Raw genomic sequence first — 14,254 nt, forward strand, 5'->3', positions numbered from 1 at the left:
CACACATATACACTGGAGTTAACATTAGCAAAAACCTGGCAATGCCAAGGCTAGTTCTAAGACTAGACACACACAAATGCTACAGATTTATGAGGAAAAAAATGATTTCATCCTGCTGTTTTTATAGCAAACTGAAAAGGTCTGGTGATGGTACTATTAGTGATAAGACAAACCTGCAATCCCATTAAAAGACAAATTAGAACATTATAAATGCATGAAATTCTGGTAACATTGCTTTATAAGAATGGTCATTAATCTGGTTTTCTAGACACTGAAATGCGAATATACTCAGTGCTCTTGATTCATTCTGTAAAATGCAATTCGAGTTCTGCATCCAGCTTCATCTCCTTCTCCAACATTAAACCACTCCATCTTTAAAAAGCACAGGTAATTTTTTCTGGTTTTACTGCGTTCTTTTGTAATCCTTAGCTGTTTTTTTTAGTTAAGCAGAATTATCATGATGTGCTGTGTGCCAATTACAGACCTGTTTTTTTTCCAGATTGAAATGGGGCAGTGTTAAGAGGCATTATGAAATGTACCCAAATCAATAAAAACAACCACTTGAGATGCAATTTCCAAACATTTGAGTTTTTCTGAACTACAAAATGCTATTGTGCTGTAGCCATGGCTAAAAAATAATTTGTTTTTAAATTTTTCACAGTATATGTGTGTTGTACAGGATTTTTGTACTACTAAGAAAAATAAACAAACAAAAAAGATATTGGCTCTTTAAACCTAAATTGTAATTTCAATACTTCCTCTCCAAAATACACTCACGCCCTCGTGTGGATGGAACTCGACATGACAAAGAAAACTTTTTTGCCAGTTAGACATTTTATTGTCTTGCCTGAGGAAAATGCAATCTTCAAAAGTGTGTTTAAATATTATTTTTATATATATATATATATATATATATATATATATATATATATATATATATATATATATATATATATATATATATATATAAAAAACAGATCTGAGTTACATTTGTACTTCTTGGTTAATTTTTTTGCATCATATTTTAGCAAACAGATGGAAAACAAAACAAGATGAAATAGTTAATGAAATAAACATACTTTATATTTAAAAAGAAAATCATTATCGAATTTTCTGCTGTTTCATTTAATGAAAAAAAAAAACAACCCCATATACAAGCAATGACCCAAAATTGCACTTCCCAATTCTAATTTCAATAAAATTAAGTAAATTGTTTAGGTACACGCACAACAATCTAGGAATTTGTGTGTAATAATTAATTTAAAGCTGAAACCTGTGTCTAATAAACTGTTTATCGCATTACTGCAATGAATTGTATAAACAAAGCAGAAGGAAATGATGGTTGTGAATGCAAAAACATTCACAAATCACTTGCATAAAGTAGAAACTGTAGCAAATATATATACAGGGATTAAATGGGTACGTTTGGTGAAGGGGTGCCAAGCAGATGGGTAGAGAATTAACAGAGGGTCAGTTGGATTAGTTTATAAGATACTGCTTAATATAAAAACCTTTTTGCATGCACACTCCCAGTTAATACCTCAGTTTTAGTAGTACATAAGTACATGTCTTTTTGGCCCCCACAGACAACAGTACAGATACTGCAGTGCTCTTCCACATGAGCTTCTGACAGGAGAAACAGCAACAGTGGACTTTATGTTTTCTGAATTCCAGCATTCGGTTCTCAGTTATTATTGGGATAATTAAGTTCCTGATAAACACAATCGATTTAGTCTCTTCATCAACTAACGGAATAAGTGTCAATTGAAAGGTGTGAACGGAAAAAATCAGAATTGAAATGCTGTGAACTGGATTAAAAATCACGGCCGTCACTCGTCATTTTAATCGGCTCTGCTAACGGCTCGCATGCACAGGCTCGTTTTGTATAACATTAGCTAGCTGATTGGGAAAAAAAAAAATGAATTGTATCGGCGAGCTACGTTAGCATGGTTTTGTCTTAATTATATCCCTGACTGCCGATGAGTGAGAAAGCCAGCTTGAAATGTTTCGAATTGACTAGTATAGTACAAAGATGATAAAGTTTCTCTTATTAATATCATTAAAACATCGCTACTCGTAGTCGACCTTTCCCTGACTGCAGTCATTGATCGTGAAATACGTCGATTGCACTCATTGTACTGTTATCCCAATTATGTACACTAATATCACATTGCATTGGCTGCTTTTGCAGATTTTCGCTACAGAAATGTGTTGTTTCTTGGTCCACTTGAAGGTAAATTCCATTTGGGCCTGAATGGCTTGTCGTGTTTTGTTGACTGTTGTTGTGTGGACTGTTTAGGCACTGGCACGTTATAGTGTCGATCGTCTTCCGTGAGCAGGCTAAGGCAAGGCCACTCTGTTCTGTGGTCATCTGGGTAGTAGGTGATAAACTCTTCAGTGCCTGTCTTGTAAAGACGAAAGGCTTGAAGCGTATGCTGGAGGGAGTAGCCGAGCAGAAACATCTCCACCTGCGGCAGACAGGAAAGGTGGCTTGTGACTTCTATCCTTTCGCTAAGTGACTAATGTGCATGTAGCTGGAATGGCATGATGGAATGAATGGAATAAATATAAAATATGTTTCTAGATGCATATTTTTCAATTTATTTCACTTTACACTGCTATAACAGCTCATGAAGCTAAAAGAGTTTTATACTCGTCACTTTCTTTAAGGGAGCTCTGATCAGAGTGTAGGGTCAGCCATGATACAGCCCCCTGGAGCTCAGAAGATTAAGGGGCTTGCTCAAAGGCCCAAGAATAGCAGTTGGCAATACTGGGGCTTAAACCCCCAACCTTCTGATTAGTAACCCAGAGCCTTAACTATGGAGCTATGATTTCCTTTATGGTAGCTTATCATACACATGCAAGCAATCACCTTTACTTTCTTTTCAGAATGTCACTTCTCAGGTTTTAAAGCGTCACTGAATTTCTCACCTGTTCCAGACCACCGCTGAAACCCACATGTCTGAGGTGATTAATGAGGAAGCTCCTGGGACAATTAGAGGTGTCCCGGGCAAAAAGCAACCAGCAGAACTCAGGTACACTGAAACCCTTCTGCATGTCAGAGTGCAGCTGAATGACCGTCTTCAGCATCAAGAATTTCAGGGCCTCCAGCAGCTCATATTCGTCATGTCCCCCCACAAACAGTTGCTGGCAGAAACGCTCCCGCTCCGTTGGACTCTCGCACTGCACCGCCTCCTGCCACTGTGGGAATGTGAAAGAGAGAAATATTAGTCACTCGGGTGTGTGGGTTAGTCACTTACTGACCATGTCGATCCTCACTATATTTTATTCATCATGTTTCATAGGAGTGTTCAGTGAATACATTGTTTGTCTGCCAACCAATTCACGATACCTTAGCTCGATGTTTGTATTACAGTGGGATCGTTTTTTTTTTTTTTTTTTTTTTTTAACACTGCCGTATGTACTCATGTATTCAAAGTTTCTGATTAGTGTATAAGGAAGAGCATCAACACACCCTTAAGCTTCAGGCACTCAGAGTAGAAGGGGACCGAGTGGCAGCTACCACTAATTATTTCACTCCTGTCGAAATATGATCCTCTCTCAGTACTTATCTTTCAATTATGGAAATGGCACATGCCCTGCTCAATGCAACATACAGAAATGGTCTGTGGACCTTCTGGTCATTAAATTTTCATTTTAGAAAGAATTAAAAAAAATAAATGATAAATTTGCATTATTCTTTTTTGTTGTTGTTGAAATACTCCAGAACCAAAACTACAAAAAAAAAAAAAACCAAGTCATTTTCTCTTCTTTGTGGATGCATGGAAAAGAAAATCTAAGGAAAACTAAAGCAGAAAATAATGACAATTTTAATTTATGACACAGGAAGTTTTTATGCAACCAACGGAACGCACCAAAATTAGACGATCAAAAAGGTAAGCCAGAATGGCCTTGGAAACTCACCTTAATATGATTTTAAATATGGCAAAAAAACGTTACATCTTCCACCAAATTCGGAGAACTTGGTGGGTGAGTATGAGGAAACAAATTCACTTTCTAAAATGAAAATGAATAACCAGGAGGTACATGGACCACAAATGCTCTTACAGCAGAAAAATAACAACAAAAGAAATCCAAAAAACACATTTAAAATGGTTTATAAATTGATTTGCCTTTTAATGAGTAAAGTATTTGACCCCTTCTCAAAACATGACAATACTTTGTGGTAAAACCCTTGTTGGCAATCACAGAGGTCAGACGTTTCTTGTGGTTGGCCACCAGGTTTGTACACATCTCAGAAGGGATTTTGTCCCACTCCTCTTTGCAGATCCTCTCCAAGTTATTAAGGTTTCAACTCCCTCCACAGATCTGTAATGGGATTAAGGTCTGGAGACTGGCTAGGCAACTTCAGAACCTTAAATGTGCTTCTTCTCGACACTTGGGTCATTGTGGAATACCCATTCACGCCCCATTTTCATTGACCTGGAGGCTCCCAAGATTTGATGGTACATAAATCGCAGCAACTGTTGTCACCTTCGCACCAAGATGCTCGGCAATGGTCTTGTAGCCCAGCTGAGATTAAAGGGAGTGCTCCTAATCTCAGCTTGTTACCTGTATAAAAGCCAGAAATCCTGCTGACTGATAGAGGGTCAAATACTTATTTCGCTCATTAAAATGCAAAGCGATTTATAACTTTTTTTAAGTGTATTTTTCTGTTTGTATTCTGTTGTTCACTGTTCAAATAAACCTACCATTAAAATTATAGACTGATCATTTCTTTGTCAGTGGGAAACCGAACAAAATTAGCAGGGGATCAAGCAATTTTTTCCCCTCACTGAACCTGAGGCAGACAGTATCGTACACACAAAAGTAGTTTAATAACAAAGTGCTAATTGACTGGGTTCTCGGAATCAGATTTCTGAGTTAGGTCAATGGCTGCATCTTGGAGATTCTTTCATATTGATAGTGACCTACAAGTTAAGATAAATTTAACATTTACAAATCAATTTTCATTAATGGTTTGACAATGGGCTCCGTTCTGGCACAGACTAGTTATGGTGGTGTCAACAGCAGCATTTCATAATGCAGCTTTCAGAACTGTGCCACACTATAAGGCTTTATTAACAGCTTACAAACACACAAACAGACCTGAACTCACAAACACACAAACTCCACAGCACACATTCGAATTACAAGTCATTTGGATTTGGCCATATGCCAAAACTGAGCACAAACATACTGATGGCATACCTATAATATGAGTGTCAATATGTTTGAGAGAGTAATCCAGGAGGAACAATTTTAATGTCCACAAAGCTCCTCTTAGACTTTGTAGAAAGGGACATGTCTGGCATCACCTCCATTATAATAACCATTCTCTAAGTAAGCTAACTTCTTAACAGGCTACACAGTTCACTGGCATTTGCACACATTGCCGGAAAATGTTATTCACTCCATCAAGCTACTTTTTTTTTTTTTTTTACAGATAATGATATCCTGCAAATCAGATTTTGCTGGTAATCTTAAAAGTGATCCTGCTTAGTTCGCTGAAGCTATGACTTGACCCCAAATACCACAAAGAATGAGTTATTTTCCAATTAAAAGAGAAGGCCTATTGACTCAATGAAAATTCATGACACTTCAAGAAGTCCAAGTAGTCCATTTGGGAACATTGGCCTAATTGGAGAGATAATGACCATGAACACCGCTTGGAGTGATGTGTTGCCTCAGGGGTACACATCAATCAAACAGAACCAAGTGTGTTCATTCTAGACCTGATGTTTTCCTTGGTCCAAGGCAACAATGGTGCAATGGGTGAATTATTCACATTGTACAAACGTCAAGTGTTTCTGGTATCTTTATATTGTATCTCACAACTGGGAAACCTTTTTAATGACTAACTGCTAGCCCTTTCCAACTGTTCTTGGATTAGCCCAAGATGGCCAATAAGACCTTGGCACCTTCACTGCTGGAGGGTTAGGCTGGCTTCCTCCCAAAGTAACTTTCTCCCTTGAGCAGTTCCCTGTAGGACATTGAGGATACGTTGCTGGCTAAAACTTTGATCCTGCAATCCAAAAATCACTATCGAATTCAATACTATTGGGTACTGCTACATACACACGGGCCTATATAGTGTTTAGCCCTCAAATAGAACTGTTTTCATCACTGCTTGGATAGAGTGCATTGTCCGATTACCGATTAACTATTCTGACTTCTCTATACTGACGGCAGGTCTACATAATTTACACTGTTAGTGACTATAGAAGTCATCACTGCAAGCAACAGCACTGTGGTTAGAATGTGAATACAACCCCAACAGATAGGGGCAAGAGGGATTCACCTACCACCTCAGTGTCCGGGTAAATGCTCTACTTCGCAAATCAGTTTATTATCCGTGCATTTATCGAAACACGGCCTGTAATTCACCGCTCCAATATCATTGGACTTTTTGGTAAACAGGAAAAAAAAAGGTCTAAATTGCAGACTAAAAATATGACCAACTTTACATGCATTATATTTGTATAAAGAATCCATTATTAAACTGTGTATATTTGCCATTGGTTGCCATTCTTGCATTTAGTGCTACATTTAGCTGTATGTAACCTCCATTTACATCAGGGCTGGTAACTGGCGGATACGGCCAGCAGTATCTTTAAATTCAGCCTGCAGGACCATGTTGTTAAAAAAACTTAAAGACTGCCTTCATATTAGGATGTTAATTCTTCAACCAGGAGTGTGTGCTAGTTTCTCCTGTTTACCATAGTAATTAAAACATAGTAGGATATGCACGCTATTGAGAACGTTCACCAAAAGGAGTATAAATTAAAGAAAAATTGACAGTGAAATCCATGTTTTGCAGGCAAGACTATAAACACTTTTTACAGAATGTACCGAGTGTTGAAACGACATTACACCACTTTTCACAAGGAAAAATATAAAAGCTTCACCTGTGATGCCAGAACCGCTCTCGTGTCAGATTTAAAAAGAAAATAATCTGCCCCCCTAGTGTGAAAGAGAAAACATGCTGGCCCTCACCACTATGAAAGTTGCCCATCCCTGATTTAGATTGCTACAGTCAGCTTTAGTGGTCTGGGCTGCAGTGACTTGTGCAAAAGCATGCACATTTTCCAAACTCTACATGGTTAACATTACCACTCTTTCTAAGGACACTGTATGACCACCATAGTTCCTTCAAATCTAGTGATGCCTGCATGAAACGTTCATTGGAAATTGGAAGGATCAAGTCATAGACACTTCCTCTTGTACTTATCTGGAGTTTACAGAACTACAATACACACATACGCAATAATTGCTCAAAGAATCTCCAAATGCAAAACGTTTGGAGAACCTTTCAAAAAGATACTCTTTTGGAAAAGACATTAACTACGTGCTGTGAAAAAATTTATTATAAAAAATTTATAAGTGTTACCCTCAGTTTCAGGAGCAACAGACAGTGTTCCAACTGTTCTACTGCGCTGCCTTCACCGCTGCGCCCAAAAGGAAACAGCCATTCTTCCACTAGATCTTGCACACACGACATCTGTGTTGAATCACAGAAAAAAACACAGCTAAGTCATCTTAGTTACCATAAATATAAAATAAATAAATAAATAAATAAATAAATAAATAATCTTGGAATATCTTGTTATTATTAGTGGCATTATAACAATCTTACTATATCAATAATAACCATAGATAATTGCATAGATACACATAATTTAAACTCGGGTGGACAGAACATTAGAAAAAAATATATAGATAAAATGCTATCTATTAAATGGATAATAAAGTCTTCTTCTTTCGGCTGCTCCCATTAGGGGTCGTCAGAGCGGATCATCCGTCTCCATACTACATCCCCTACATCCGCCTCTTTCACCCCAACTACCTACATGTCTTCCCTCACCACATCCACCTCCTCCTTGGTCTTTGTCTTTTCCTCATTCTCCTACCGATATATCCCTCCTCTGCACATGTCCAAACTATCTCAATCTCGGATCCCTCACCTTGACTTCAAAACGTCCTACATGCGCTGTCCCTCTAATAAACTCATTTCTAATCCTGTCCATCCTCATCACTCCCAACGAAAACCTCAACATCTTCGGCTCTGCTACCTCCAGCTCCACCTCCTGTCTTTTAGTCGATGCCACTGTCACTAAACCATACAACATCGCAGGTCTCACCACAGTCCTATAAACTTTCCCTTTCATTCTCGCAGATACTCTTCTATCACAAATCACTCCTGTCACTCTTCTCCACCCACTCCACCCTGCCTGCACTCTTTTCTTCACTTCTTTAACACTCCATTACTTTGCACTGTTGACCCCAGGTATCTGAACTCCTCCACCTTCTCCACCTCTGCTCCTTGCAACCGCACCACTCCACTGCCCTCCCTCTCATTCACACACATGTACTCTGTCTTACTCCTACTGACTTTCATTCCCCTTCTCTCCAGCGTGTACCTTCACCTCTCCAGGCTCTTCTCAACCTGCTCCCTACTCTCACTACAAATCACAATATCATCCGCAAACATCATAGTCCAAAATAGATAATAAAGTGTTATCTATAAAATTTCAATATATTTGGTGTCTTGAAGAGCACTAAAGGCAAACCTGAGCAATTTCAGCATCTTGCAGCCAGGTACAGACTTTGTTAGACTGGTTGAGGAGCTGAAACAGGGTTGCCCTCAGTGCACAGTAGTTGTCGCCACGTACTATGCGCAGACTTTCAAAGTTTTGAGCTATTGCTTCATAGCCCTAAAGAAAAAAAGAACTTAGAGTAACTCCTACGGATCCTTGGAGGCATTGCAAAAGGGGGAAAATCATTAAGTCACTCAATATTGTATTTCATGTAACAAGACCTGTATCCAAAATGAATTAAATATAACATCTGTTTAGCTATGGGCAATTATTGCATATTTTATTTTGTTGTGCCTACAGTTACACTGTATGGACAAAGGTTTGCGGACACCCGTTCCACATTTAGTTTTCATTGGCTTACAATAACCCCCTCTCTTCTGGCAAGACGTTCTTCAAGATGTTGGAGTGTGCTTGTGGAGATTCCTGCTCATCCAGCCACAAGAGTCAAGTAAAGTCAAGTACTTATGTAGGGTGAAGACTTTCAGCTTTCCCCGAAGTGTGTAGCAAGATTGAGGTCAGAGCTCTGTAGTAGGCCGCTCAAGATCTTCCACTCCAACCGAGGAGCTTTGTGGTGTGCACATGCTGCAACAGGTTCCAACTTTCTATAATTTTGGGTAATAGTTTTATAACCCATTACCCATGAAACTATGAAATACTGCTGCATTCTACAGTTATTACAAACACACTTGTTGAGGGGGAAAAAAAAAAACAAACAAACACAGAAATGAAGGATTTCACCATTTTCAAGCATCTGTACAAAATCCAGGAAAGTGTACCTTTCTGATAAGGTTACTTTTCGTGGTGTTTCCTTTCCATTCTCTCTGACTATAGGAGAGCAGACCCTCAGGAGCTGACACACTGCTCAGGTCTTCGGAAATAGGCAGTGAAGCTAGAATAATAAATAAATGACCCTGAAAGCAACAATTTCACACTACAAATAATCATCTTTCACAGCAATAAGTATTAAAATAGATAGAAGTCTATTTTGTTAGAAATGCCTGTAAATGGCCATCAGTTATATGACCATCCAAACATCCAGATACAAATCAAGATCATGAGTTAATGTTCACATCAAACATCAGAATGGCGAAGTGTGATCCCTTGTACCTTAACAGTGGCACGGTTTTTGGGAGCCAAAAGTTCTGAACTTGCTGATCTCTTGGGATTTTACACAGAATGGTGCAAAAAACAATACACTTCCTGTGTGCAGTCTACAGGGAGAAACATCTTGTTGAGAAGATAGATCAAAGGAAAATGACCAAATGGTTTGAGCTGACTGGAAGTCTAACGTAACTCAAATACGCACTCTTTATACCCGTGTTGAACAAAAAAGCATCCCAGAATTCGCTAAATAGCTATCCTCGAGGTAATTGAGCAGACCTACGAAAGTCCTACGATTTTTTTCTTTCTTGTTTTCTCGTGATCACGTTTTTTTGTTTTTTTTTGTGATCTTGATATAATCATTGCTTCCTCGTGATCCACTGCTTCATTTTTCTGTATATTCATAACCATGACCTTTTGTGGCCACGGGTGTGTGGTTATGGACAAATAGTTTTGGTTGTCATCCATGATGCTGCCTCTAGAAGATTATGCTTAACACACAGAAAAAAATCATTACTCCTCAAGAGGAATGTTCTAGTTGCTGCCGGTAGAACATGTACTTATGCCGAATACACAGGAAAAGTACTGATCACGAAGGAAACAATGTTTATTATGTCAAGATCACGAGAAAACGAGTCAAAAAACATTATAATGCATGGCCTCTTAGGACTTCCGTAGCAGACCCCAGCAGGTTACAAAAACAAGAATCCGATGCCGTCATGGGAAAAGATTGAAGGTGTTAGGGTAAGCCTATGCCCATGATTCCTGACTGGCAGTAGTGGATCCCAGTGTAGTTTTCTGCTGTTGTAGCTCCTCCAATTTAAGGTTTGATATTTTGTACTGGTAACTCAAACTTGCCCATCAGGCACCACCAAACATGCCATGGTTAAAGGAACAGAGATCACACTTTTTCCCCCATTAGGATATTTGATGTGAACATTCTGAAGCACTTGACCTGCAGGATATCTTCCATGTGATTGGCTGATTTCATAACTGCACATACAGGTGTACAAGTGCTTTTATTAAGTGGATGTTGAGTGTAACCCAGAATTAGCGTGTGCGAACTATGACTCTTCAAAATATATTAATAGAAATACAGTATATATATTTGCTTTAATACCTGCATTGGAAAGCTGCTTCTCCTGTCTTTCCAGTTCTATTTCATCTGCTCCCCTGTACAAATCTTCCTCACTGGAAAAGAAAAGGGAAGTGTGGTCAAAAACATGAAGAAGAAAAAAAAACTGTTTGAACTTTGAACAATATAAAACCGTGTACCGTCTGGCTCATGTTATTATTCTGACTAGTTTGACCTATTGAGAAGTGCAGCACCTGTTATCCTCTGACGCTGCTGCCATCTCAGGACGTTGCTTGGACAGATGATTGTCTTGATTTGAAAACTTTAATACTTCTTGAGGAGCTGCTTGAATACTGGAAGTCATCTCTCTGCTTTTTCCATGTTTAGATGGACAAGCATTCTTTTCACCGGCAGCAGCTGGAACGGTTCGAACGGGCTTCTTGTGAGATGCTCTAGAGAATAGGAATTGACGCATTATTGCTAAAATCAGTTTTTAATCCACATATACAACAGCCATTATACATTAAAATCTGTCGAAAATTGTGCTCCCGTTGCTGCCAAAAGACTTCATAAGACCTCTGAAAGCGCGCTGTGGTATCTAGCAAGACGACGTAAAAAACAAAAAAAAAAGAAAAGGCTGCCACCGATCAAACTTGCTTGTTCAGCACATTACACAGATGCACGATCTGATTATGCACACACTGAACTCTTCGAGGATGCAATATACGACTGAATATTCTGGAATATTCTTTCAATGAAGAACAGTTTTTAGTCTGCAGCATAGTTTAAGCAAAATATCGCCCAGTGCTTTACACACTCTCTCTGCCAGCTTGCCACCTTCCCCTAGTGCATCCTGGTCACCCTCCAAGGCAAGTGACTGACACACACACACACACACACACACACATGAATCCTAATCGAAACCTGATGCTCACATGCCAACTGAAAGGTTGCCACATGCATTATGACCCATCTCTCAACACAAGCTGTGATGAACTGTATTCTGACACCTTTATATTGTAGCCAACACTTCAGCCATTTGTGTTTTTTTTTTTTTTTTTTTTTTGTAGGATCTGACCAAATGGGATGACCCTCACGTGCATCAATGAACAATTTTGTAGGTACCAAACTAAACTGATACTCCAAAACCCAGTCAGGTTCATTATGGAAATCTCTCGGATCCTTAACTTCAACTTTGACAACTGACTCTTTACTTGCTGCCTAATATCCCAACCCTTGTCTAGTGCCAATGTTATGGAATATTCAATGTTAATAACTGGGGTTTCATGTTATGGCTGATACGTGTGCACGTAAATATTGTCGCCCACACAGTGAAAACAACAAACAAACAAACAATAACATGACCTCATGGATCACTTACTCTACTTTCTTGGATTTTTTGCTCTCGCTGCAGGATTCAGGAGTGTCGGGGCACTGCTTCACAGTTCCCCGTGTGGGTTTGGGTTTGTTGGTCTTGCGACTGCGTCCATCTCTCAGCCCTGGTTCAGTGGGACGCATGTTGAGGAGCACACAGCATCTCTTCCGCACCTTTTCCAAGCAGCAGCTGCACAAACCTGAACACAATGCGGCAAACAAGCACTCACAACAAGCGCTTTATATCCAGCAAAGCTTTCAGCCGTACTTCCGCAAAATGGGAGAGTTCTGTGTATTTATGTTGAAGCTTTTAGCAAGATAAGCTAGTTCGCGAGTACATGACAAACCATGAGGAGGTCAAAGGAAATACATACAGCTTCACAATCGATTCTTTGAAATGCTAGTTTACCTTATAGGTTAAGTTTCTACGAAAGATAAATTTTACGTAAAGTTGCTAATCACCGCAAATTAAACAGTCGCTTCCTGTTTATAGGGCATGTCGGGAATTGTAGTCTCTACGAACTCGTAATGTATATACTGTGAGCGCCATTTCTCCCGTCCTGCACTTTTGAAGTTTTTTCTTTTGGTCGAGATGTGTATATATACATATGAGTGGACACCATGGCGCCATTTACTACCAGTATGTGCTTTTTAAACCGCATTTCTGGCCAAAGTGGGTGTCGCCATATTGAAAATATTGGAGCAAGCCTCTGAGCGGTAGGGTGCTTAAAGTCGGAGCATGCGCAATGCAGCCCTTCGAGCGGGCGCATGCGCAGTAGATGTTATGCTATTGACACGGCAAATGAAGAGAATGGCATGATTCTGTAAAATATCACATTAACAGCAATTTTAGATATATATTGCGTTCACTGTTGTCAGGAAACAATAATCGATGTTTGAGCCATAGATAACTGACAAAGTTACTGCATGCTGGCTAGAATCAGAATCAGTTTTATTGGCCAAATAGACCTGCGCATACAATTAATTTGTATTCAGTTTAGTGTAAACCAACAGTGCACAATTAACATACAGGCATTATACAGCAGTGTTGGGCTCACAGTGGTGGCCCTGTAAAGTGTGCACAGCAGATCCTTGGGCAGGTGGTGCTTTCTTAGTTGGCAAAGAAAGTACATCCGTTGGTGGGCTTTCTTAGTTATGTTAATGGTGTTTGTCTCCCACTTCCAGTCTCTGCAGATGATCATGCCAGGAAACTTGAAGGAGTCAGTACAACCTAGAACAGAGAGTGGTGACAGAGGAGCCTGTAGGTTTTTTAGTCAACCTTCACTTTTACTGTCTTACTGGTGTTAAATTCCAGGTTGCTGTGTCTACACCATAAAGAAAGATGGTCCATTTTCTGTCTGCATTTATAGCTAAAATTATCAATAAAGCATAGATTACCCTTCTGAATTTTTCTGAAATGTAGCTAGTGTTAGCTGCCTTGGTGTTTCACTCGTTTTAGGTTCCTAGTTATGAGTACAAAAAGTTAGTTTAAACTTCAAAATTATCAACATACCAGGGGAAAACTGCAAAAAACTATTTTCCAAAGGTTGTGTTTGCGCAATCTAGAGCAGAACAAAAAGTCGTTTGCTACAGATCTGTCAAGGCCTTCAGGTTTACAACATAAGTTAGTAAATACAAGCATGCTCATGAAACTTAACCTGTCTTTATATTTATCACCAAATAACATATAGAGTCACTGCAAAACAACAACAACATGGGAATAGATGGGGTTAAAATTGTCCTGCAGTCAGCCATTTGAAGGGAAAACAATTCTGAGTCTCTGTTACAATATCCAATCATATATATACAGCTGTTAGGTACTACTACTTACTCACCTTTTTTCTTGGGCCTTTTTCTTGCTTCCTTTTTTTCACATTTGTGCCATCTTCATTTCAGTTTGGCTAGAATAAATAATTGGCTATCATGATCTCAAATAACTTTATTCAAAAGATTTTTGTTTTCTTTAAAAAAGCAGTATAATATTCTTTCGCTGTTGATGAATGCCAAAAATAGATGGTTTTTTTTTTTGCCCTTTCGACAGTGTTGTGTGTGTGTTCACTTCTTTTATCGGACTAATAATATTATAGGGCACTATAATATTGATAGT

The 14,254-nt window shown here is 38.9% G+C and overlaps 1 protein-coding gene across 3 annotated transcripts; it reads right to left on the reverse strand.

Annotated features, from left to right (window-relative positions):
• Positions 1–1,161: 1,161 nt before the first annotated feature.
• On the reverse strand, positions 1,162–13,610 carry otulinb (OTU deubiquitinase with linear linkage specificity b). 3 transcript variants are annotated; one of them, XM_083541799.1, is made up of 9 exons: positions 13,546–13,610; positions 12,155–12,347; positions 11,028–11,225; positions 10,819–10,889; positions 9,374–9,486; positions 8,571–8,714; positions 7,391–7,501; positions 2,932–3,201; positions 1,162–2,468 (listed from the first exon to the last, which is right to left on the reverse strand). In XM_083541799.1, the coding sequence occupies exons 2-9, from the start codon at positions 12,289–12,291 to the stop codon at positions 2,199–2,201; spliced, it is 1,314 nt and encodes a 437-aa protein (XP_083397925.1). In that variant the 5' UTR covers positions 12,292–12,347; positions 13,546–13,610; the 3' UTR covers positions 1,162–2,198. The 3 variants fall into 3 exon arrangements, with proteins under 3 accessions (XP_083397925.1, XP_083397924.1, XP_083397926.1); XM_083541798.1 differs by lacking the exon at positions 13,546–13,610 and adding an exon at positions 12,557–12,854; XM_083541800.1 differs by lacking the exons at positions 1,162–2,468; positions 13,546–13,610 and adding exons at positions 2,578–2,835; positions 12,557–12,856 and having other exon boundaries at positions 2,873–3,201.
• Positions 13,611–14,254: the final 644 nt, after the last annotated feature.

The sequence above is a fragment of the Silurus aristotelis genome (genome assembly GCF_946808225.1).
Source record: "Silurus aristotelis genome assembly, chromosome: 5".
NCBI lineage: Eukaryota > Metazoa > Chordata > Actinopteri > Siluriformes > Siluridae > Silurus > Silurus aristotelis.

Excerpts from the sequence above, each read along its gene's own strand:
- otulinb (XM_083541799.1), bottom strand. The coding sequence starts at position 12,291 with ATGCGTCCCACTGAACCAGGGCTGAGAGATGGACGCAGTCGCAAGACC. Across the intron at positions 11,226-12,154 it reads AAAAAATCCAAGAAAGTAGA|AGCATCTCACAAGAAGCCCG; the intron begins GTAAGTGATCCA and ends CCTATTCTCTAG. Across the intron at positions 7,502-8,570 it reads AAGATGCTGAAATTGCTCAG|ATGTCGTGTGTGCAAGATCT; the intron begins GTTTGCCTTTAG and ends GATTCAACACAG.